General features: G+C 36.4%; 2 protein-coding genes across 3 annotated transcripts; one reads left to right on the top strand and one right to left on the bottom strand.

The window, feature by feature from the left end:
- Window positions 1-677: 677 nt before the first annotated feature.
- LOC117325895 (organic solute transporter subunit alpha-like) lies at window positions 678-16216 on the bottom strand. 2 transcript variants are annotated; one of them, XM_033882399.1, is made up of 9 exons: window positions 16087-16216; window positions 13625-13721; window positions 11697-11857; window positions 11136-11209; window positions 10715-10873; window positions 10430-10544; window positions 8705-8957; window positions 7758-7951; window positions 678-1426 (listed from the first exon to the last, which is right to left on the bottom strand). In XM_033882399.1, exons 2-9 carry the CDS (start codon window positions 13674-13676, stop codon window positions 1382-1384), a joined length of 1053 nt encoding a protein of 350 aa, XP_033738290.1. In that variant the 5' UTR covers window positions 13677-13721; window positions 16087-16216; the 3' UTR covers window positions 678-1381. The 2 variants fall into 2 exon arrangements, with proteins under 2 accessions (XP_033738290.1, XP_033738289.1); XM_033882398.1 differs by having other exon boundaries at window positions 13625-13704.
- Window positions 16217-16305: 89 nt separating this feature from the next.
- On the top strand, window positions 16306-25291 carry LOC117325896. Its single transcript, XM_033882400.1, has 5 exons — window positions 16306-16468; window positions 17677-17797; window positions 18272-18408; window positions 21787-21910; window positions 22200-25291. The coding sequence occupies exons 1-5, from the start codon at window positions 16333-16335 to the stop codon at window positions 22216-22218; spliced, it is 537 nt and encodes a 178-aa protein (XP_033738291.1). The 5' UTR covers window positions 16306-16332; the 3' UTR covers window positions 22219-25291.
- Window positions 25292-27746: the final 2455 nt, after the last annotated feature.

The following is a 27746-nucleotide window of genomic DNA, read 5'->3' as shown; positions in this document are numbered from 1 at the left end:
TAACAATTATTAAAATTTAAAAAAAAATCCAATGCCCTTATCTAGAAAAAAATCAAAAGTTATTAACAACATGAAATGATGGTATCGGCATTTCAGTGATACTTTGGTAAACGTGTCAATTTAAGTTGTGGAAGGTCTAGTCATGTCAAAAACAAGATGAATTTATCGCGTTTGCATTTAATGCATTCAATTCATAATGAACATTTAACGCGTTAAAAACAATGTTCACACACAAAATAAGTGTATGTTTCACGCGTGAAACGGGATTTAACGCATTCAATACTTATCTTCCACAGCAATCTTCGGGTTTCATAGCTGGATGAATATGTTAGGATTCAGAAACCCGTCAAATCAGGATATGAACTATGTAGCATGTTTATATCAATGTCTTCAGACTGTTTGACTTCTTAAACTTAAAATTCATTAACTCAGCACGGAAAAATGTCCGTGTGTAGATGAGAGTGACATAATCAGAATACATTTCCAAGATTAAATATTTATTACTGTACTTGCTGATGCAGTGACATGTAAACACATAATATGGGTGGCCGTGTGGCGCAGTGGTAACATAGACGGGGTTCGAGTCCGAGATTTGAATGTGAAAAATCATAAAGAATTACCACGTTTTTTTCTCTCCTGGAGTCTTTGTTCAAGAGTAATAAAATACGAAAGCAAAATAATAAAACACTATACTTTAATCGTGTATATTGTAATGTTTAAAAGACACAAATGTTATTAGCACCTTTCAATACATACAGATAATAGTTAAACTGCAATCCGCTGTAAGTAATACCATTTCCCGAGGAAGATATATTGGATTTTAGACGCAATACAATGTAGTAACATGTGATATTTTCTAGATAGCCGAAGCTGCTCTAAATCTTCATGTTAAATGCTAAAATAGACATTAAAACAAACGAACTGTTTTCAGACCATCATGATTATTTAACCGAATGATGTCTGTATCATAATATAAACAAAAAACGCGGGGATCCGGACAGGAACACCCAAAATAAAAGTCGTCATATTTACCTAAATTGAATTATAAACAACCTGAAAGTATAGTATTTACATTTTACATAAATGCTACTTGAATTAACAAAATATTTTATAAAATATGAATGCTATATAGATAAAAAAAAAACATATAGTCGAATAAAAGTATGCAAATAACAAAAAGTCGTTATAGATGATATGCAGTGCATGAATATAAAAACAGCATTGAATATACATGAATTGATGAATTAATACTTAAATTTGTGCAATCGGTAAATCCCAAAATATGTCTACAACAATACACAATTAAGGAATAGAGAAGTCATTATAATGACACATGTTTTTAAGAGATAGAATTCGTTGTTTCGACGAAGATATTAAAATGTTAGTCGAGTAGATCATCAACTTCCTGTGGAGATGAGCTGACCTCCTGAAAAATATAGCAATAATTTTCTTTCAGTAATCAGGGTTACTTGGGCCTCAGAAATAAGTAGATATATTTCTAGAACATTAATCTAATCTAGCATTGCTTATCCGTGCGAGACAAAATGTGTTTCATTAATGGCAATACCGTATACCAATAGCGGGCTTGTTAGCACGGTACAGATGTCTCTCACAAACAATTAAACTTGATACAGTAAATAAAAATGAAGTTGGTGTTTCTTTAATATGGGAAAAAACCAGCATCTTATATTTAATACCTCGTTTTCTCTTGCAGTTATGTTTGGTATGCGAATTATATATGCAATGTGGTATGTCAACACACATCAGTTTTATATTATTAGTATCGGTTTACAGGATTGTATGCCAAATCTTGAAACCACATACCTTTCCATGTCGTTTTGGTCGCAACATTTAGAAAACTGTGTACCCAATACATAACTGCATGCTATTAGCAAAGATATACAACCATGTAATAAGAGTATATAACTATATTAGTTTTCTGAAATTACAAACATGCCATGCAAATACAGCGATAAGTATATTTACTGCTTTTTAAGTATATATAGAGAAAATGTAGATAGAATAGAATATTACTTATACTGCAATGAATACCAAAGAGGTGATCCTAAAGGGGTCGGTTCGTATTCCTAGCTTGTAAGTAATTATGTACAGACTTATTCCAATACTGTCCAAATAAAGGAAGTGCCATCGATATATATTGTAACATTAAACAAGTATGATCAATGAACAGACTTTACTTATTTCCTAATATTGCCGGTGATAGTAAAATTGAAATTTAACACAATGTCCTATCTAAAAGAACAGACTGGATAGAGATTGAAGTGAATATTCTTAATTTCAAGAAATTAAATATTAAATTATGAATTTACTTTTTGAGGTTTTAATTGGTGGCTGCGGTCCATGATATTGGGTTTAGGTCTATTATAATACCTAGTTATCTTTGTTGTTGGTACGTGACGTAGAAAAAATCTTATAAACAAACCAACACTTACAGCAACTATGGTTAGCTTTGTTGAAACCGTTCGAACCCATCGCCATCATTTGCATCATTTTGTAATAGTAATATTTCCAAGATTCCATATAATCCACAAAACGAAGGCAAAAAACAAACAATAAACATCATTATCAATACATCGGTTTATATTAAGGTAACAGAGAAATATCAACGAGAATAAGACCAGGCATTCCGGAAAGGTAAGCATCTTCTGCTTCGTCGACGATACCTGTCATAAAGCTACTAGTATAATATCTGTTTTGCAATTGCTACGTTGACTAACACTATACATAATCTAATATGAATATAAGACTATGACAACGAACAAACGGTATATTCCATTTTATTTTTCTTATTTGTGTACAAACACATGTATATAAAATAACAGTTAACAGTTTTATAACAACATCTCAGTTCGTAAATACTCGTTCATAAACATACCCGAATCAACTTGCTTTATGTTCTATAATAATGTGTTAGTTTTTTCTATCGCGATGGATTAAAGTTATTGAAAACAAACTTATTAAAATGTCAGATAAGTTTTACTCATTAATCTGGACAAAAAACGACACACACCATTTTAAAACAAGCCATACTATCATTTTAAATTTCGCTGTTGGCGAAAGTATTATATGAGAAAATACTTTATGGAAATTTCGTTCAATAGGTGGTTTTAATTATCGACACAACTGTGATTAAAGTTTACCGTGAATTGTTCCAATTTAGCACTAGAAGCTATCGAAAACTACATCTGTTTACCCTGTTCCGAGATTTAAGCCTTCAAAGCTTACATTGCAGCTGCGTTTCGTAACCAAACAGCACATTGGCTGTGTGTGGCTCCATTGTAGCTAAAGATGTCAAGTTTGTTTACATAACGAGTCAAAAATTGGCCAGTTCCATTTAGATCGAAAGTTTAGGTTGTCCAATTGTAGTAAAAGCACAACAGCTTAAACAAACAATTACGGTAGGCCCTAATTATAGGACAGAATGCGTGTTAAATGCGTGTATTTGACAGGGTTTGGCATACAGGCTTACTTAACAAACTGGAAAGGGCGGGAATTTCCGGAAAACTTCGTGACTGGTTCAAAAATTATCTTTCAAACAGACAACAACGTGTGGTAATTAACGGGAAATCATCTTCATACAAGGAAATTAAAGCAGGAGTTCCCCAGGGATCCATTTTAGGTCCTCTTCTCTTCCTGGTTTACGTGCATCAATGATATTGTTAATGACATTGACTCTACAATTAAACTCTTTGCGGACGATACTACTATATATATGGTAGTTGACAATCCTATTATAACTAACCAGCTGATAAATAATGATTTAGCCAAAATTAATAACTGGGCTAATGATTGGCTGGTCACATTCAATCAAAATACAATTGAGTCTCTACTTGTAAGCAAAAAACGTACTAGACCTATTCATCCGCCAGTTGTTATGAACAATACAGTCGTATCCAATGTATCTCATAAGCATCTTGGTCTCTAGTTTTGACTGGGTTGACCACATTGAAGACATTTTAAAGAAAACTTCCAAACGTTTAGGTACACTGAGGAAACTGAAATATGTTCTTGATAGAAACTCTCTACAGACTCTATATATATCGCTCATAAGACCAATATTAGAATATGCCGATATTGTTTGGGATGCACTACCACAATATCTTATAGACAAAATAGAGCAAGTTCAAATTGTAGCTGGCAGAATAGTGACAGGTGCTACAAAATTGTTAACATAGAACTGTTATATAAAGACTTATGCTGGGAAAAATTATCAGATCGAAGAAAAAAGCATAAAATTGTCCAATTTCACAAAATGTTTCACAATAAAACACCAAAATATCTATGTTCCCTTGTACCTTCCTTACACTCAGATCTTCATGATTATAGAACCAGACAAGCTGATCAGTTCTTATCAGTTCAGACAAAAACAAATTATTATAAATCATCTTTCTTGCCGTCAGCTGTAAAATTATGGAACTCGGTACCTCCAGAAATTAGAAATAATCCTTCAATGACAATCTTAAAAAAATTCCTTCATAGAAATCTTACACGTCCTCCTTCATACAGAAACTATGGAAAACGTAAATTGCAAATTTTACACACGAGACTTCGCTTACATTGCAGTATATTAAAAGAACACTTGTTCAATAGAAACTTAATTGACAGCCCGTATTGTATGTGTGGATATATTGAAGACAACTTTCATTTCCTCTTCATGTGTGAAAAATATCAAAATCAACGAGAACAGTTCATTTTTACCCTAAATATGGACTTAAACACCGATATACTGTTATCAGGACACAGAGACTTATCTGACGAAGAAAATGAAACAATTGTTGCTGCGGTGCAGAATTTCATTCTTTATTCTAAAAGGTTTGACTAAAAGGAATCTGAATAGATATTATAGTTAACCCCCCAGTAACAAACCAAATTGAAGCTATGAATGTGATAGTTATGTATCAATGTAAAATATTCAAATAACTCTCAACAAATTTTCGTTATATATGTTCCACCAATGTTCTTTAACTGACATTTCATTCCTTGGATGTATACCTTATGTTTTAATACATTATCATTTATATAACTATCTATATGAATTGTAAAAATAACAAGCAGTGTTGTGACTTGACCACTATGCTACATAAAATTTTGCTGGCCTTTTGAGGGAGATGGATTGATATAAGCTTTAAGCTTGTTTCCAGATCCTTTTGCAAATTATGAACTGTTATTTTGTATATATGCAATGTCTATGAATTGCATAAAATACTGTCTAAACTAAATGCATGTAAACATAAACATTATATACCTCTTGGTTATATCATTAAATTTATTCAATTATCGTCCTTAATTCATATTACAATTGGCCATTCAGATGTTATGGAGACTTTTTCTTATCAAAGTACCAAGGCCACTCGTAGGTGCTGTGAATGAGGGATCGAATTATAAGTATATAAAATGGCAGGAAATAAGATGATAGTGTTTTAGTGCATTCCTGGATATTTTACTAACAATTTTCCTGTCATTTCAATGAATTTTATTAACTTAAAAAGTCTGTGATTGCGTTAACGGCTTGCTGAAAGATGCAGAATATCTTTTTTTATTATTAAAGATCACTTGCATTGGATTACTATGATTAAGTTTAATTCTTAGATCGATAAATCTCCCCTACGTATTCATGTGAATATTACTGTTCCATATATTAATTGATTTGCATCATGATAAGATATTTGATCTTTAATAATGTTTGCTAGAAGAAACTTGTCTCGGAAATTCATTGTTTGTTAGCCTACCGATGAATGGGCCTACCTTATTCTTTCTGGCGATTTGTTAAATCGTACGTTCATTTTATATACATTGTACAAGCATTTCACTTTCGAATGATTTAAACAAGGCAACATCTTTATAGCTATCGAAATCTCCGTCGCAGAAACAAGCTAACGTTAGGTGTCGCCTCAATCACATCAACCAGGTCAACTAGCACGGCCATTTTGTAGGCCCATTTCTTGGAAATGACGCCAGAATCAATCAAAAGTATTCTACTTTCATTTGAAACTATCAAATGTATATTTCACTTATTGATTGTTTATCGGAAAACCCGAGACTAAAAACAGTATTCGACGAGTGAGGACAATTTTTATAAACCACAAGAGGTGACTTTCCAATGTCTCATCAACGAGATATGAACGAGCTAACTCCCCTTGCACAAACCAGTCAGCAAGCGTATTAATCTGGGCAGAAAGTAGTTCGGAATACTCAATGTTAAAACTGGTTAAGGATTTTAACGGCTTTTCTATAATTCACTTATCTTAAAACTGATGTCTTCAAACGTACAAAAGCGTGACTCATATTATTAACTACAAAACAAATATTTCGCGGAAGGAGATGGCGTGCTTTTAGGGTTTTTTTTGGGAAGAATAATTTCCGGTCGCATCCTGAACACATCGAGATTTGTTATAAAAATAAGCGATAGTTTTATTCCCAAAGGAGTTCCGAATGAATTTGTTCTCTGGAAAGACAGCGATTATAGCACCTAAAAATGCACTACATCCGACATCGGGAATGAAACACTTTAATCGCCAAGAAAAAATGTTATAAAATCCTTATACAGAGGCATGTATAGTTTCGTTGCTTACGTCGAACAGGTACAAAGCTAGGCGATATACTTGTAACTTGTTTTACCATAATAGTACAAAACCAAAGGGAACATAGTTGAGAGTGTTCCTCCAAATTATACCTCTATCATTATCAGTACATGTACTAAAAAAAATGAATCAATCTTTTCATTTTGCTGCTACAGAGTATTTTATACATGCGCTACAGTAAAATACGCAAAACAAAAGTAACGAAACCAAACCAAAAGATGGCATGCAGACAAAGAGGACCCTGAAATACCGTAACAAAAAGGAAAGGAACAATGACTTCATGTTAATAACCAATATGATGATGCACTTTAGCACCATATATAAAACCTGTAATCGTATTGTATACAATATACATGAATATATGTAAAGTTAGTATCGTATTGTAAATATAAATATTATAGTTGTAGAAAAAAAATCAAACCTTAATGTTATTTTGGCATGAAATAGACATGACCTTGCTATTAATATTATAACAGGAGTTTCTTTTCGTTGTTAATTAATATACATGTAGAAAACAGACATAGACTGCATTAACACCTAGGTATAACCCAACATGTAATTTGTGCATATTTCTATAGTCATGGAAAGGGTACATCTGGCTATTTTATCTTTTTTTTTTGCTTTTTTTTTTTTTGCTTTTTTTACTAGCGAGTAGTACATTCTTCTAGCCAATTGAAAGTCTAACTATGCCAATTTTATATTAAAACGTCAACAACCATGAATTCTACCGTCACCATAACAACTTATCCGAGTTTTCCCTTTCTTAAATAGCACAGTATCGCATACCTGTTAAGTTTGTCAAATATTTGGTTTTGCGATCATTTTGCGCTGACGCGTTTGCAAAAATGATTGATAATATGTGAAAATCAACTAATCTCGCGAGAGAAGAAGGTGGTTAACACTTCAATGATGACAACGAAATATTTTCGCATGTGGCCTACTTCAGATTCAAAGTCAAAGCAAAATTTGGAATGATTAGAGAACACTGGAGTATTTTGTAATAAAGCCCAGAATGACAGTTATCAGGAAAACTCGGACTTCAAAATGACAAAGGTGCGTCTTTGGCGTCCTTCCTACCTAGACAAACTAATCATTTATGATTCTATTATACTAGTTTGGTTCGGACACGCCCACGTTATTAACAGTTATATTTACATCGTCTATTCCTAGGTTTGTATCAGCGACACCGTTCTTATTCTCGTTTGTATCTGCATCGTTACTTTCAACCTTGGTCTCGTTCGCTCTGTCTTCTTCATCATCATCGCTAGATTCCTCTACAGTACGGTAGGCAAATCGTGCCAATAAGGCAAACAAAAACATCTCGAGAACCAACAGGAAGTGGTTCACTCCTGCAATAAAATGTAAAAAGGACTTATTTTAATCATATATATCTACTTTCTGTAAACAATTATATTTTTGCGTTAATTTCATTTTATTTTTTACTGTAAATATATATTTTCGCGGTGATCGTATTTTACAATGTAGCGTTATTCAAGTTGAAAGCTCTCCTCTATATCATGGCGCTGTAATTGACGCTTCTGTATGTGCGCCCATCATTCATCATTGCGCTAATCTGTTTAAATTCAAGTGTGCGCTAAATCTCAGTGCGCCGAAGTAAATACGTTTACAGTACAATGTCGTTAGTCTACTTTAAAATGTTAAATCCAACTTCACGAAAAAAATATTCAGTCACCTTTATATTGACTCTATCATCTTTGTGAATGATGTAAAGTAACATAGTACGATAGTAACACTCTCCAACCCTCCTTCAGTTCCAGAAAGTAAATAAAATACATTTCAATAATTATACTTTAAGTCCATGTTGTAAAGTCATTGATGATTGATTATTTTCTCTAAGCCGACAAGCTTGCATTATTTTGTCTTGCAGTTCGAAATGGATAAACAGTGGTAATGGTGAAAACATTGAAATTATAACGATTAACTTCGCTTGTCATTGTTATTGTTGTAACCACTACATGGAAAACGTCCAACCTTGAATAAATTTAATAGGTATCAGAGTCATGTTTAAGTGCTAGATGGCTTTTTTGGAAGAAAAGACAAGAACGTGAACTGATCGAAAAACATTGGTTAAAGGAACTCACGTGAGGCCCTAATGGGCGATCCAATCGTGTTGGAGCACTCCGGAATACCTGCTCTGCCGAGAAATCCGGTTATAAAGCTTTGGACATTCATAAATAACAAAGATCCTTGCAGTGAAATAAACTTGAGCGTCAGGCGATATGTCTTGAGTTTCACTCTGGTAGACCGGAATGTGACCATTAACCCATAAATTGATAATAGCGTGGATACAGCATTCACAAGATTTATATATGACGCTGGGTTGGTAAAGTCGGACTGTAAATAAAACAAGGGCGTTATCAAAAAAAAAAAAATACATCAGTCAGATATATACCAATTAATATACATGGATATAATGGTCATACAATACATTGATCAGTCACATACATACATATCAATTAATATACATAGAGGTTACACAACGAGTGGTTGTTGGATATGGAATTTATTTCACACGAGTAAGTTATTTTTTAAAAGTTACAAAAGACACGAGCTTTAGCGAGTCTTTTTTTGCAACTTTTAAAAAATAACTTACGAGTGGGAAATAAATTCCATATCCAACAATCTCGAGTCGTGTGACCTGTTTCTACCACAATAATATCGGCTTGAATCAAAGGGAAACGTGGCCAAGTATAATTTCGCGTATGCAAATAAAGTGTACCGGTGACGTCCGGGACCCGGTGATGTGACGTCATTAGATTATTGATGACGTCAATAACAATTGCAGCTTGGGTCAAAGTTCACCGTGTTAGCCAATCAGAATGCGTACAGAGTTTATACCACGTGTGGTATAAACAGATTGTTAATCAACAGCTGTAATGATTAACTGATGGTCTGAGAGTTGAATAACACGGGGTATTGTGGTAGAAATAGAGGTTACACAACGAGTAGTTGTTGGATACGGAATTTATTTCACACGAGTAAGTTATTTTTTAAAAGTTACAAAAGACACGAGCTTTAGCGAGTGTTTTTTGCAACTTTTAAAAAATAACTTACGAGTGTGAAATAAATTCCATATCCAACAATTTCGAGTCGTGTGACCTGTTTCTACCACAATAATATCGGCTTGAATCAAAGGGAAACGTGGCCAAGTATAATTTCGCGTATGCAAATAAAGTGTACCGGTGACGTCCGGGACCCGGTGATGTGACGTCATTAGATTATTAATGACGCCAATAACAATTGCAGCTTGGGTCAAAGTTCACCGTGTTAGCCAATCGAAATGCGTATAGAGTTTATACCACGTGTGGTATAAACAGATTGTTAATCAACAGCTGTAATGATTAACTGATGGTCTGAGAGTTGAATAACACAGGGTATTGTGGTAGAAATAAATATAATGGTCGTACAATACTGTACATTGATCAGTCACATACATATCAATTAATATACATAAATATAATGGTCGTACAATATATTGATAAATAATAACCCTTAAGTAATATATATATATTGTAACCCATAAGTAATATATATATTGTAACCCATAAGTAATATATATATTGTAACCCATAAGTAATATATATATTGTATAACTATATCTTTTTAGATAAGGTCGATCCATGGTTTTATTAATCCGAAACCATATTAATCGAGGACAAAGTCCGAGGTTAATACAGCATAAAGTTTCTTCCTACAAAATATTAGCCTTATCACTGATTGATCACTGATTGGCCACAGAAAGGCCCAAGTTGGCACCCCTCCTTTACAAACATCATATGACACAGACTCTGTAAGTTTGTACGTACTTGTTGTTGAAGAGAGTATTTCCCGTCTGACCACAAAACCGCCAGAAAAAACAGAAGTATAGGTCGCAGGATAGCTACCTGTAACACTAAACCTTTGATCACCATCATCGTTCGTCTGGTAAGTAAACAAGAACAGAATTACAAAATAAATCGCCCAGTGGTACAAGTCTAAAGTTCAACTCCATCACAAAAATATAAATTGAGTCCATTGAAAAAGTATATGGAGAATGTATTCATGTGTTGATACAATATTTTGTTGGGATAGTTATACAGTGTATCGTTTACCTTGTGATTGGTATAGAATCCAGACATACACAGCAGCAGCAACATGGCCCAGTTCTGAAGGAGATCGTCCGGTCTTTATAATTACAAAGCACGTTGTTCAGACCTCCGAGATAGTCTATCACCAAATTTACAAAGATGTAGACGCAAAATGACAGGTATCTGTAAAAGAAAACACACTTTTTATCGAACACATGTCTATATTTTAAAGCTTCGACTCATTTTTTTTTTCACATGACCGCCTAACTTATCCCCACAATATCATCTGCCCCATTGTGTTTGAATCATTATTATAACAATCAACATCCGGTTCCGTTTCATGACTTAAACTACATACATTTGTGTAGAAATTATTCTGAAAAAATAAACAATAAGACGTATTATGTTAGATGAGATATGTACAGACATCAGAGGCGATACTTACATACTGGATACAAACTCGCCGATCAAAGTCGAGGTCGGCACCAGAATACATAAGGTAGAGGCAGACACCACAACCTACAAGGGGAGACAACTACTTGTGAAGTACATTATTTATCACATAGTTGATAGTTGATATGGAATCTTACTAAGACACATATTTGACTCTATTCACCGCGAGTCACATCGGAAATCCAGGCCCTCGTAGGGCAATGATTCATTTAAAGATGCTACAGTAAAAAAAGTAATTACGATCGACAGAACAAAAGAAAGGGATGTTGTATATACTTTATATATACAATACCAAGGATACAAACGATATTACCATCCTCCAAAACTTTTGAGCGCTCTTTTCATAAATATGGGGAAAACAATCAATCGCATCGCGAAAATGTAACCTCTGGTTGTATAAGCGATCACCTTTTTGGTGTTTTATCATTTTTATTTATATTATTTGCTATTATCTATTTTGCCATCTGTTGGTGTAAGGTTTAATATATATCTTAATACTGTTGGGGCAGTGATCACAGAATATATTGTCGGCGAGCTCATAGGACATGCTTACCGGATATAGAGCCAGCAGTAGGATCGTCTTAGTCCGTTTAGAAGAGTCGTGACAATTATTGAACAAGAACCATACTTCCTCCGCGAACAAACCGATCACGATACAACTGATGACAACATCGATAATGGTAAAGATAAGGACGGTGACATCAGACGAAAGTACTGAAAAATACAACATTGATACTATTGTAGTAGTCAGGACAAGGACGGCAATATCTGACGAAAGTAGTCAGAACAAGGACGGCAATACCTGACGAAAGTAGTCAGGACAAGGACGGCGATATCTGACGAAAGTAGTCAGAACAAGGACGGCAATACCTGACGAAAGTAGTCAGAACAAGGACGGCAATACCTGACGAAAGTAGTCAGGACAAGGACGGCGATATCTGACGAAAGTAGTCAGAACAAGGACGGCGATTTCTGACGAAAGTTCTGAAAAATACAACATTGATAGTTGTCATGACAAGGACGGCAATACCTGACGAAAGTAGTCAGGACAAGGACGGCGATTTCTGACGAAAGTTCTGAAAAATACAACATTGATAGTTGTCATGACAAGGACGGCAATACCTGACGAAAGTAGTCAGGACAAGGACAACGATATCTGACGAAAGTAGTCAGGACAAGGACGATGACATCTGACGAAAGAAGTAAGGACAAGGACGATGACATCTGACGAAAGAAGTAAGGACAAAGACGGCGATATCTGACGAAAGTAGTCAGGACAAGGACGGCAATATCTGACAAAAGTAGTCAGGACAAGGACAACGATATCTGACGAAAGTAGTCAGGACAAGGACGATGACATCTGACGAAAGAAGTAAGGACAAAGACGACGATTTCTGACGAAAGTAGTCAGGACAAGGACAACGATATCTGACGAAAGTAGTCAGGACAAGGACGATGACATCTGACGAAAGAAGTAAGGACAAAGACGGCGATATCTGACGAAAGTAGTCAGGACAAGGACGGCAATATCTGACAAAAGTAGTCAGGACAAGGACAACGATATCTGACGAAAGTAGTCAGGACAAGGACGATGACATCTGACGAAAGAAGTAAGGACAAAGACGGCGATATCTGACGAAAGTAGTCAGGACAAGGACGGCGATATCTGACGAAAGTAGTCAGGACAAGGACGGCGATATCTAACGAAAGTAGTCAGAAGAATGACAACGATATCTGACGAAAGTAGTCAGGACAAGGACGATATCTGACGATGGTACTGAAAAATACAACATTGATAGTAGTCAGAACAAGGACGGCAATATCTGACGTATCTGACGAAATTAGTTAGGACAAGGACGATGATATCTGACGAAAGAAGTCAGGACAAGGACCGCGATATCTGACGAAAGTAGTCAGGACAAGGACGATGACATCTGACGAAAGTAGTCAGGACAAGGACCGCGATATCTGACGAAAGTAGTCAGGACAAGGACGGTAATATCTGACGAAAGTAGTCAGGACAAGGACGGTAATATCTGACGAAAGTAGTCAGGAACAAGGACGACGATATCTGACGAAAGTAGTCAGGACAAGGACGACGATATCTGACGAAAGTAGTCAGGACAATGACGACGATATCTGACGAAAGTAGTCAGAACAAGGACGGTAATATCTGACGAAAGTAGTCAGGACAAGGACGGTAATATCTGACGAAAGTAGTCAGGAACAAGGACGACGATATCTGACGAAAGTAGTCAGGACAAGTACGACGATATCTGACGAAAGTAGTCAGAACAATGACAGCAGTATCTGACGAAAGTACTGAAAAAAGAGAATCAGCCAATCATCACAAGTACAAATATATAAATACCAGTGCATGCGTATTTACTATAAACCAATTACAGTGCGTTTTACGGTAAGTGAAAACATATATATATTGAGTAATACAGAATTTCAAGTTTTAACAAAGATAACACTTACGTTGATACAGGACTTCAGTTGTGGGGAAATCTTTAGAACAGTTGAGATCCATTTCTACTATTGATGGCAAGGAACTTTGCCTACAAATTATATAAATCTATAAAAAAATATTTTATTTCAATGTTGTTGTTGTTTTATATTATATAATTGTATTTAACATATGTATACATTAAAACGGACCAATGTTATTCATACGAACAATCTTCATAGCCTATCCTGGTCGTTTTAATGCCTAAAATTTAGATTTCTATTCATCTAAGCTACACGTATAGATAAGTCGTACATAAAGACATGATGACGTCACACGAAATTCGAGTATTTGTCCTTCAAACAGGTGAACTAATGAAACACGTAAGCTGTGACGACCGTAAGACGAAAGTACCTGAAATCGGTACGAATTCACAACCCCAGGTTCATATGAATGTTATATGAGCCATTGGGGGGGGGGGGGGGTTAGTTAATACTTGTAGACTGTAACTTATTCTAAAGTCCATGTGGCTTTCTATATTGATTATTTATGTTCCCATATAGCGTTTCTTTATGATGATCATGATGCCATTTCGCCGGTACGTACGCTACAAAGTAGAATTGTGGCTAGGAAGGCTGACCATTAGTACACACATCCTCACTCCGTCCGCCCCGATAACGAGGCAAAATAAATACGAGACCGTCATAAAATTAAACCAGTAAGCGCAGATCCACTGATTCAGTGCAAGGGACATGCATGAAAGCAAGCTAATTATGATGAACACCGGGGTTGCATACCACATCAGCGAATTTCGAAAAGTTGACATAGTACAGTTGTCCGGGTATGACGATGTCATGGGAAAGGGGTATAAAGCAGTGAATCCAAAATAAGCGTCATTGTCTGTTGATCTATGGACGAATGGACGACCTCCACCACTTACAACGACACTAGTTTTAATAAGTTAATATTATCTATATCATCAACATTCCAATCCACAAACCAAACCGAATGTTTGAGGAACACTCATTTTAGAAAGCTCTACACAATATATTGTTCTCAATCTATTCCTCTATTCCTAAGTTAAGTTCCGTTGGATCTTAAGGGTGTATGCTGCGTATTTTGAAGACGGTGGGATTTTATTTCCATATAAGTTTCGGAGAGATTACGTTTTAGGGCGGAAAAAACGATACCATCTTAGCTTGTAACGATCCTATACCACTAATTGCGGGGGTATCGATATGTTCCTGAACCCATCCCCCCACCCCCCACACACACACAATTACACTTAAATTAACAGTGTTTACATGTACGAACATATGCGTACATATATCTACATGGAATAGTCCATGCCATGTTAATGTACACACACCTTTATGCGTATCCTTCTTCACTAGATAACCAGGTGTGATTAAATGTATACACGAGATGAACCGACTATCTTTGGAAGGTTATAGCCCCATTTCACGCTGTCGTGGTTCTACGACAGTGACATTTGATAGCGGTCAGTTATAGTGTCCCTCGATGAATGGATGGCCGCGATGCGACATAAAGGCATCTCCAATCCCGGTCGACCTCCCGATCCGAAAATAAGGCACCCACAGGCCAGGGCCATGTGGACGTACGGTTAAAAGGACCTCGGGTGACTGAGTTTGGAGTGGCTGGCCAGACGTGAAATGAAACCCGTTTCTACCATGTAAATATCCAGAAACATATTTAACACCTAACACATATTTCTGATGTACCTACTGAATAAGTAATAATGGAATCATATATTAAAAGTGGTATTGCATAATCTGTGTATATCATTTACGCATGAAAGACGGGATTATTAAATCGCACGGTACATAGACAGTCTATACCCATATGCCCCTGTCTATACTGATATTTTAGTTGATATACTTTCTGACTTTTGCATTCCATGGACATTATATATAGAGCCAATTATCCTTCCTCCATCCCCATTTATTTGCGTCCTCCCCACTTCTCAATTAAAATGGGAAAACAATACGCAACCATGCAATTTGAAATATTTTGATTTTACCTAATTATTTTTTATCCAAAAAATTGTGCGGTGCACTTGCGTAAATTCAGCGAGTGTCAGTACGTGTTACCAGAGACATATATACAGTATATATGTCTCTGGTGTTACGGAATTGTAGATTGTACACATACAAATATATATTTAACACCTAAAAGAGATAGCTAAAGACATCATAACTTGTGCCTGTACAAGCGTACTGTATACGTGAATACATGTTCTAATTTCATTCGTGTGTACTGCATTTGGCTATATATAGAAATTATAGTACACTTGCGAGTGTTTACAAACATTTAAAGTGTACACATACTTTATAGTATCTTTAATTCTCTCCATGGAAAGCATGCACCCGTAACGCATACACAGATAAAAGTACTGCTATCTAATAAGTATAACACATGTGTACTAAAAAGTCGAATAATAAGTAAAATCAACTAAACACGCTTACATACTCACCCTTGTGCACTACACAGTTGCTCTACCAAATCCTGTCCATAGGCCTACCGAGGACAGCAAATCTACTAATAAACAGTCCAGTGGTTGTAGGTCAATCCGGGGTCACGTGATTTGTTAACTGGTCAGCTGGACATTTCGGTAAACACCTTTTCTGAATAATATGACACTTTGCTTGAGTTGCCTCCCTTCGACCACCATGATTTAATCAATCTACTTCCGCCCATTTCAAGTGTGTTAAAAACAAAGATGGCGGGCGACATCAAGAACTTGTCACCAAAGTCACACGTTATCATTGCGATTTTCATGTTCATTGCTTATCAGAACAATTTTAGATTTGGAGTTGAAACGGTCGAAATTGCAGCAAAGGTAGAGTTACTAGGAGGTGAGTGACTGACGAAAATGGTGAAGTTGCTACGGACGCCATACTGCTAACAGTAGTAGTCTGGTAGTCAGTCCACATGCCAGGGGCTCGGTTTCAGGATTTTAAGTAACATATGATATCAGTTAACAGCCACACCACCATAGATTAAGATTTCATAACGTTATATATTATGAGACCTTATAAAATCGGGGTTATCAATGTGTAATCAACATAACGATATTGTTCGTCGTCTATCTACTAAACTTTCATGTTCTACTGTAGACCTACAGCTGTGTTGCATGTTCTAACTTATAAGTTTGTATGTGATCATTTGCAATTTAGACCTACCTGTGTCTTGATAGAGGGGTGGATTTAGTCGACAATCAACTTGTCTGTACTGTGATTATTACTACACTATTGTCATGCCTGTTCTTTATGCTGTAATGCGTGCACAATAATATGCAATGTCTTTACCATGTGCATTGATATGCTCAAAGAAAAAATCATATTGTTGTGACCAGACCGGGAATCGAACCCGGGACCTCTGCTTGGTATTCTAGCATTCTAAGTATTTAGTCAAGAGTCCAGACATTTGACTGGAGCGTGAAACCTGCTTAATTAATTTTACTACATTCTTCGCTCCCCATCTTAATTTTGAGGTCCTTTTTATCTCGCCATGATCATACGCGTTTCCAGAGACATATATAGATATATGTCTCTGCCGTTTCAACTTATGGTAGCTATCACACGTCATTTTTGCTGGTGATCCATGCATAGGGCAAGGACAGTCATCACCAGATGGGGTGGAAAAATACATTTCCCGACGACACCAATATTGTGACCTGACTTGGAATCAAAGCGGCCCTCTCACTTGGTAGGCGAGCATTCTAACCATTGAGCCAAAAGTCTGGACGTTAGGTTCGAGTGTCTAATGCTGCCTTCAATTTTATCACAATATTTCAGCCTCAATCACTGGAAATCTTTCACGTTCTAATACAGAAAGTCAGAAACTTGACTAATTCTCCCTGATCTAAAGAGACTTGCTATTAAATATGACAAATCCAAGCCAATTTAGCCTTCACAAAAATGACTGTAAAAACAGTCATGCAGCCTTGACCTTTTTCCTTCTTTTGAGTAACTAACAGTGGCCCAATGTTGTGTGTCTAGTGGTACATTAACCCTCCAGCCTTAAACAAGCAAGCAGATTGTGTAATTTTCATATATTTCAGAATGCCTAGACTACAGTAATAACACCATGGCTGATTTGGAAGAAACAAAATCATCAGCTACAGCATGTGATGCTAAAATCTGCCACAAGAAGGCTTCTGGAAATTACTTTGTAACACTCAGGTAAAGAAATATCTATGATACTCACTGACACTCGGCTAAAGAAATATCTATGATACTCACACTCAGGTAAAGAAATAAATATCGACGATGATACTCACTCACTTAGGTAAAGAAATAAATTTATTTAAGCATTGATGTCATTTTTTTTAGTTTCTTTGGGGTATGTAAACAAATTGTTTGCAAACTGTATGAATCAGTATATCACTCAAATAAAGAAACCTATATAACACATGGATAACAAGTTCTCTATAACGTTTTGATAAAGATCAGTATTACACTCGAAAGATTAATCCCCTATATTACGCAGATAACTTAGAGAAGTAAGTAGTATATTTGTTTCAGATGTATGTAGTCTATTATATCTTACTCAACTGAATTTTAGCAGTTTTCAGATTTATCGTTAAAAGCATTTGTTGTCTCTAAATGTTTGTCACAATATCATGATGTACTAGTTCACTGTAAATCATTTTGTAGTTGTCATCCGGACGTCATCAACCTAGTAGACCCAGCAAATTGTCAGTTAACGGAGGATACTGGTGCAAACTTTCCTGACTGTTGCCCAAAAGTGACCTGTGGAACTGGATCAGCCCCTTCTACTGTTGATCCTACATGTAAGTTCAAAACTAATAAGGTAAACTTGCCTGGTACTTACAGTACTGTCATTTAAACATCAATCAAGTGCACCCCCTCCCCTATTGCAGTTGTCCCTACAATAGCCTGGTGTCCCCTCCACTGTTGTCCCTACATCAATCTGGGGCCCCCTCTACTGTTGTCCCTACATCGATCTGATGCCCCTCTACTGTTGTCTCTACGTCAATCTAGTGCCCCCTCTCCTGTTGTCCCTACATCAATCTGAAGCCCCTCTACTATTGTCCCTACATCAATCTGGTGCCCCCTCTACTGTTGTCCCTACATCAATATGAGTGCCCTCTCTACTGTTGTCCCTACATCAATCTGGTGCCTCCTCTACTGTTGTCCCTACATCAATCTGGTGCCCCCTCTACTGTTGTCCCTACATCAATATGGTGCCCCTCTACTGTTGTCCCTACATCAATCTGGTGCCCCCTCTACTGTTGTCCCTACATCAATCTGGTGCCCCCTCTACTGTTGTCCCTACATCAATCTGGTGCCCCCCTCTACTGTTGTCCCTACATCAATCTGGTGCTCCCTCTACTGTTGTCCCTACATCAATCTGGTGCCCCTCTACTGTTGTCCCTACATCAATCTGGTGCCCTCTACTGTTGTCCCTACATCAATCTGGTGCCCCCTCTACTGTTGTCCCTACATCAATCTGGTGCCCCCTCTACTGTTGTTCCTACATCAATCTGGTGCCCCCTCTACTGTTGTCCCTACATCAATCTGGTGCCCCTCTACTATTGTCCCTACATCAATCTGGTGCCCCTTCTACTGTTGTCCCTACATCAATCTAGTGCCCCCTTTACTGTTGTCCCTGCATCAACCTAGTGTCCTCTCTACTGTTGTCCCTACATCAATCTGGTGCCCCCTCTACTGTTGTCCCTACATCAATCTGGTGCCCCCTCTACTGTTGTCCCTACATCAATCTAGTGCCCCCTCTACTATTGTCCCTACATCAATCTAGTGCCCTCTCTACTATTGTCCCTACATCAATCTGGTGCTCCCTCTACTATTGTCCCTACATCAATCTGGTGCCCCCTTTACTGTTGTCCCTACATCAATCTGGTGCTCCCTCTACTATTGTCCCTACATCAATCTGGTGCCCCCTTCTACTGTTGTCCCTACATCAATCTAGTGCCCTCTCTACTATTGTCCCTACATCAATCTGGTGCCCCCTCTACTGTTGTCCCTACATCAATCTAGTGCCCCCTCTACTGTTGTCCCTACATCGTCCCTGCATCAATCTAGTGTCCTCTCTACTGTTGTCCCTACATCAATCTGGTGCCTCCTCTACTGTTGTCCCTACATCAATCTGGTGCCCCTCTACTATTGTCCCTACATCAATCTGGTGCCCCTTCTACTGTTGTCCCTACATCAATCTAGGTGCCCCCTCTACTGTTGTCCCTACATCAATCTAGTGTCCTCTCTACTGTTGTTCCTACATCAATCTGGTGCCCCCTCTACTGTTGTCCCTACATCAATCTAGTGCCCCTTTTACTATTGTCCCTACATCAATCTAGTGCCCCCTCTACTATTGTCCCTACATCAATCTAGTGCCCTCTCTACTATTGTCCCTACATCAATCTGGTGCTCCCTCTACTATTGTCCCTACATCAATCTGGTGCCCCCTCTACTGTTGTCCCTACATCAATCTAGTGCCCTCTCTACTATTGTCCCTACATCAATCTGGTGCTCCCTCTACTATTGTCCCTACATCAATCTGGTGCCCCCTCTACTGTTGTCCCTACATCAATCTAGTGCCCCCTCTACTGTTGTCCCTGCATCAACCTAGTGTCCTCTCTACTGTTGTCCCTACATCAATCTGGTGCCTCCTCTACTGTTGTCCCTACATCAATCTGGTGCCCCTCTACTATTGTCCCTACATCAATCTGGTGCCCCTTCTACTGTTGTCCCTACATCAATCTAGTGCCCCCTCTACTGTTGTCCCTGCATCAACCTAGTGTCCTCTCTACTGTTGTCCCTACATCAATCTGGTGCCCCCTCTACTGTTGTCCCTACATCAATCTAGTGCCCCCTCTACTATTGTCCCTACATCAATCTAGTGCCCTCTCTACTATTGTCCCTACATCAATCTGGTGCTCCCTCTACTATTGTCCCTACATCAATCTGGTGCCCCCTCTACTGTTGTCCCTACATCAATCTAGTGCCCCCTCTACTATTGTCCCTACATCAATCTGGTGCCCCCTCTACTATTGTCCCTACATCAATCTGGTGCCCCCTTTACTGTTGTCCCTACATCAATCTGGTGTCCCCTTTACTGTTGTCCCTACATCAATCTGGTGCCCCCTTTACTGTTGTCCCTACATCAATCTGGTGTCCCCTTTACTGTTGTCTCTACATCAATCTGGTGCCCCCTCTACTGTTGTCCCTACATCAATCTGGTGCCTCCTCTACTGTTGTCCCTACATCAATCTAGTGCCCCCTTTACTGTTGTCCCTACATCAATCTGGTGCTACCTCTACTATTGTCCCTACATCAATCTGATGCTCCCTCTACTATTGTCCCTACATCAATCTAGTGCCCCCTTTACTGTTGTCCCTACATCAATCTGGTGCCCCCTCTACTGTTGTCCCTACATCAATCAGGTGCCCCTCTACTGTTGTCCCTACATTAATCAGGTGCCCCTCTACTGTTGTCCCTACATCAATCTGGTGTCCCCTCCACTGTTGTCTCTACATCAATCTGGTGTCCCCTCTACTGTTGTCCCTACATCAATTTGGTGCCCCTCTACTATTGTCCCTACATCAATCTGGTGCCCCCTCTACTATTGTCCCTACATCAATCTGGTGTCCCCTCTACTGTTGTCCCTACATCAATCTGGTGCCCCCTCTACTGTTGTCCCTACATCAATCTAGTGCCCCTCTACTGTTGTCCCTACATCAATCTGGTGCCCCCTCTACTGTTGTCCCTACATCAATCTGGTGCCCCTCTACTGTTGTCCCTACATCAATCTGGTGTCCCTTCCACTGTTGTCCTTACATCAATAAAAAATTTTTTCAAAAAAAACACACATTCACTGTGATTTCAACAAGTTAAGTTGTCCATTCTGTTCTGTTTTTCATTAAGTAAATCAAAGTGGATAGATAGCTAGAATTAAACCATTCAAATTAATCCTAAGTTTGAATTTAATTTATATTTAATGATACCAAATAGTATTTGATTTAAATATGATTTTATTGGTCTTCACTAAACAGCAATCTGAAATATATCTGTATGCATTTTTTTATAACAATTAGTATCTACATACAGATTGGAATTTTAAGAGTTAAAATTGTTTGTGAAAAACTGTTAATTTGTACGTGATCACTTGTACAGTATTTCATATGTTACAGCTTGCTATGACTTGCACACAACAAGGTCCTGTGATATTTGGTCAGACTTGACAAATTCTTGTACAGATTACTCTGTGTTCGCCATACAGAACTACACCACAGTCTACTGTAGACAAACCTGTGGGTGAGTAAATAATATCCTTACAAGCTAATTTTTAAAATATAAATTGTGCACATTGTGCTGTTCTTGATATGAAGTTTATGACATGATTGTATTAATTTTACATAATCTTTCTACAAATTACAATATAAACATGTTTCTGGTCAATTTATAAAAAGTATAGCTTTTTGTGTAAACTTCATGTCAGTTTTGTGTCCGTTTTGAATCCCACATGTTTTTGTAACATTTCATAAAATTATTGTATGGTCTGTTATTCAAAGTCACTAAAATGTCTGGGTTTTTTATTTTGCAGAATTTGCAGTTCTGGATGAATATACAGACAAAACCCCAAAACAGCTACTGTTGTTCAAAATCCTCAAAGACTAAAAACACCCTTTTCCTTGTTATTCAAAGGGTTGCGAGACCTTTTTATGTTTTTTTCTTTTCAAATTTTAGAAAAGGACCACATGAAAACCTTAAGAAAAAAATCTTTTGTAAAAATTAAAAATTGGTTGATTTTACAACCAAATAATTAATTTCCCATTGTTTGTATGCAGAATGCGGCTTTCTGATTGGTTGAGATTATTTTTTCATACCACTGTGAAAAAAAATCCGAGAATGGCGCGAAAAATGTGACGTCACAATACGAAAAGTGACGTTGCGTATTGATTTGAGAAAAAGAATCCCATATTAAACCAGTAAAATTGTACATAAAACATGTTTTAAAAAATTAATTATAAGCGTTGATGTCAATTATTTCTTAGTTTCATAGGGATATGAAAAAAAATGTGTTTGCAAACTTCTGTAAGTATCTGCTATGCGGATTCATACAGTTTGCAAACAAAATTTTTTCATACCCCGATGCACTAAAAACGATTGACATCAATGCTTAAGCATATTTATATCATATCTAAAAAGGTACTCTAAAAATTATGACATATTAAAAAGTTTATGTAAGTACTGACGACCCATTTAGATGTACAGTGTACAAAGCTATTGATTTAAAAAGTACATGTACACAGAAATTGATGACACAGTTTGACAGATGCAGAACATTAAGATACAAAAGAACCAATTCAGTGAACGCATGATGCCACAGTTCAAAGGTATACAACAATCAAAAGATGGACAAGGACTGATGACATGTAAAAAGTACAGTGTACACAGAAATATGGGACATAGTTAAATGGGACAAACAGAAAAAGGAAAGATTTTTGTACAGGTGATACTAATTATGTGCTGGTTACTTGGAGGTTTTACAGATTATAAGTTAAATCTAATAAGAAAAAAATAAATGAATAAATGCAATTTCTTACTATAAATATTCAAATCACTTGCATTTTTATGAAATGGATTCTGAACGAGAAAGTACACTTGACTTGGAGAACCCAGAAGACTCCCAACATTAGGACATTAAAACCTGTAATTTTAAATTTCTGATAGAAAAGTTTTATAATTTGATAATACCACTTGATAATCATTCATCAATCAATTTAATGATTGAGTTAAATGATTTCTGTAAAACTTTGTATAAAATATTAAAACACATTTCTTAGAATTTGTTTATTTATTGGAAAAGGCCTTTAAGTAGTTTTATTGTGTATATACATGTATAAGTGTACATGTTACTAGTTTTATGTACATGTGTAGGTAGATTATTTGCTGGACAAATTACATAGCAGTAAGCAATATTTTTCCTTGTGTATACTTTTTATTGATTTTTTAACTAATTCAAATTCGCTGTGCGAACATGTTGTATTTGCCTGTTACTCTATATTATATATATTATAATTATAAGTTCTAAACTATGGATCAATTGTGATAATTCTTTTTGGAAAAGCATATATCCATATTGTGAATATATTTCATAAATATATTGAAGGCTAATTTCAGGAATATTCTTTTACCCTTAATCATTTGAATTTATTATAAAACAGAGTGGCAGAAATTAGTTATGATCACTTTAAGATTTTGAATTTTAGTGGTTCTAAGTAATATAAACATTTAACAGGTCGGTTAAGTTGTCATAAGTATATTATTTTAATTTAACATTAAACAGTTCTGAAATACCTTTTATTTTACATGTATTTTATTAACATTAAGATAATATGCATGAAATTTATATTTTGAATTCATATTTACCATAATAAAATTGTAATTTTGAATAGCTTTTTGGAAATTCCTCTGAAAATTCCAATTGTGTAGGGATATATTTTATAAACTCATTATGCAATATTGATTTTCCATCAGTGTTTTGTTGATGATTGGAGACAGTTTTTGATCTTTCAATTTGAAATGTGATGAAGATAACTGTGATATTTCCATTCCGTATTATATTCTTTATGAACATTTGTCCTCCCTGTCTCGGGCCAGGCCATGGAAGTCAGAATCACTGTTGTATTTTGGTGACTCCCCGTTATTTGAATATGTTCTCATCCATTTAAATCAGATGACATCAAATTACTTTATTTTGTTAGAAATCTATGTTATGGAATGTTTTTAAAGATGAAAATGGACCTAATATCTTTGGCCAGGGTGACAACTTGTTCTTTATACATTTACTATGATAAATCTATTTAGATAGTTGATTAATTGTCACTGTCTTAGTTAGAGATACAGTTAGTAGTTCTACCTATATGTACATACAATGTATTTGTCACACTGCAACATAGTAGTGATATACAAACAATGAACAATTCACACAAATCTATGGGTTTTCATTTAATTTGAAATGTAAAGTTTATTGATGATAATGTAATCTCTGTTTTCTTATCTAAACTTAGTGATGAAATACCATACTACTTTTGTCAAGTATATAGAAGATATCTAACAGTGTCTTCAGTAATACCAAATAAATATATTTCACTCGTGTGGCTAATATTTTTATATTTTCCAGTCGTGCTGCGCACTCATGAAAAACATCAAAATATTAGAAATATATTTGGTATTACTGAACACACTGTGAGATATTCTGTTTATTACATTTATATAGCAAAATCTACTGGAGCAGCTTTAAAGTTTTCCCATTGTTGTTTGTAAGCAGTGTTTTGCTTGGTCAAATCAGATAAAAAGTGATATTTTTTAATATCATTTTTCACTGGTAAAAATGTTATAAATAATATATTCTAACTACAAATTCATCCGTCCATATCTTTTAATTTTCCAAGCTTATATGAAAATATACATATTTTTTATATTTGAATAATGTAATATAGATTTAAGATATCTTGACAGCAATAGAAGGCCACTTTCTGCCTTAAAATAAACAGTCGTTGAGTTATGCAAAATGTGTTTTTTTCTTTATTACCACAAAAGATTGATTACATATCTCTTATTCATATGTTCCATAAGCATTGGATACTTAAGAAATGAATTTCCTAATAAAATCAATACGTTTATGTTTTATGTTGTTGTAATACCAGTTAATTTTTTTTGTTTGATTATTAATAAAAAAAATGGTCACCAACAGGTTGCAGGTTGTACTTTTTTTTATCTCTGCAAACGATGTCTAAAGATTGCACATAAGACACACAAGATACTAGCACCTTCCAATGCTCATTGAGAGTTACAGAATGGTACATCTAGTCAATGGTGTTGGGGACACCATACAGCTCTTTCGTCCTCCTAGTACCCGTTAGTGATTCCAGAGACACCATACAGCTGTCTTGTCCCTAAGGGATTTGTCAGTGATACTATGGACATTATACAGTTGTCGTCCTCCTAGTACTCGTCAGTTATTCCAGAAACACCACACAGCTGTCTTGTCCCTAAGGGATTTGTCAGTGATACTATGGACATTATACAGTTGTCGTCCTCCTAGTACTCGTCAGTTATTCCAGAAACACCACACAGCTGTCTTGTCCCTAAGGGATTTGTCAGTGATACTATGGACATTATACAGTTGTCGTCCTCCTAGTACTCGTCAGTTATTCCAGAAACACCACACAGCTGTCTTGTCCCTAAGGGATTTGTCAGTGATACTATGGACATTATACAGTTGTCGTCCTCCTAGTACTCGTCAGAGATTCCAGAAACACCACACAGCTGTCTTGTCTCTAAGGGATTCGTCTGTGGTAGGTCCATCATGAAGCTGTCCTGTCTTTCTAGAACTCGATGGTGATGGTAGGGACACCATACATCTGTCTTCTGGGACTCGTCAGCGATGCTACAGGGAAGCACCTATATATATACATGAGTGATGCTGATGTACCTATGTGGCGACGGAAGAAACTGAAAATGGATCGTAAAAAAATGTCAAATTCTGAAATTTTCAATATTTGATTTCGAAACAACATCAAGTATACGTTTTTTTTATTATTACGAATAAAATTCGTCATTTCCTATCAAATGATATGTTAATTTCAATCTGTAACAGAGATTATAATCACATGTTTCCAGAGAGTTTAACCTAAAGTTAGTGTTAAAACGTTAACGTTGTTATAGCACATTACTGGCCGTCAGGATACAGGTCGACCAGAAACACATTATCCTTTACACAACGATAGTGCATGTGACGTCATGTGTTATGATATTCACTTATTATTACATAAGTGTGCATTTAAAAATTACATGGTGCGATGTTGTCATTGTATGATGTGCTGCTTGTCATTTTATGAGGTACGTTTGCCATTAAATCATGTTTTTGTATTTTTGTTTGTTTGTTTGCTGGGTTTATGGCCCCCGCGAGCAACCATGGTCTCTTTGTAGTAGTCAGTGAATATCTCGCTGAACAACATACGGGACGCCCGTCCCATGTTATCCAGAGCAATATTAGGGTAAATCGTCTTGCCAAAGGACACAACCACGACAGCATAGACCGGTCCGTTTTTTCAGCTTTAGGAGAAACACAAACCCACATGGGCTGGGAACGCCGAACCACGCATCTCATATCTTCATCCGAGGTACTCCAGCAATGTTAGAGGTTTTACACGGCGAGATACTTTTGACAGACGCCGTGTAACGCCGACTAGTGGCCTCTTATGTTATAGGAGTACACCCGAAGTTGTGTGACCTGTACTCTAACCGACTAAGCTATCGCGATCGCCTGTTGTTTGTTTTTTAATAATATATGATGTGTATTTGTCTTTATATGATGGAGTCCCGGATATGAAAACTCTTTTCAATTCCGTGGATTCGAAAGCACTATTTAGCTATTTGAAAGACATCGATCTTGTCCTTTTACCTTACTCTCTTTGACGTTGTATATACATTTGATATGTATATCACAAAGTTCACAAAATCTTATCGTTATCTTTTTCATTATGTTAACCTCCTTTATATCATAATGATCTAAATGAATATTTTTATCTGATTTTAAACCCAAATAAAATAAAGTAATGTTATATTGTTTGGTCCTTAATGACGTTAACTGTTGATGGACCGTATCATAGAATGACATATGCACTTTATATAACGAAGACATATACCATAAAAGACACCTATGATATTCGAGAATCTACACAAGAGTCTTTAAACTCCAGTGTGTACAATTTCATGCATGAACTCCTACAAATACTATCACCGTTTACTACGAGGTCACGCAGGCCAGCACATGTTGTTAGCAGGTCAAGGTCACCGGACGTGTTCAACCTACCTTATCCGCATCCCAGACAAGAAAGTAAACCCTGGTTTGACGACCATTTACATGCCTTGAGGAGACAATACCTATTGGCACTGAACAATTTTAATCAATCTGAATTTGAATTTGAATTTTTTAATAGAGTTAAAAGTAATGAAAATCACGAGCAATTAATGAGACGTAAGCGGGAGTACAAACGTGCTGAGGTGAGATGTAAAAGGCAATATAGTATGTTAGAGGGCGATATGTTGGAGCACCTACGGAAAACCAACCCACGTTATT

This window comes from Pecten maximus, chromosome 4, assembly GCF_902652985.1.
Source record: "Pecten maximus chromosome 4, xPecMax1.1, whole genome shotgun sequence".
NCBI lineage: Eukaryota > Metazoa > Mollusca > Bivalvia > Pectinida > Pectinidae > Pecten > Pecten maximus.
Note: the sequence above shows the minus strand (reverse complement) of the source record. Positions and strands in the feature narration are given on the sequence as shown.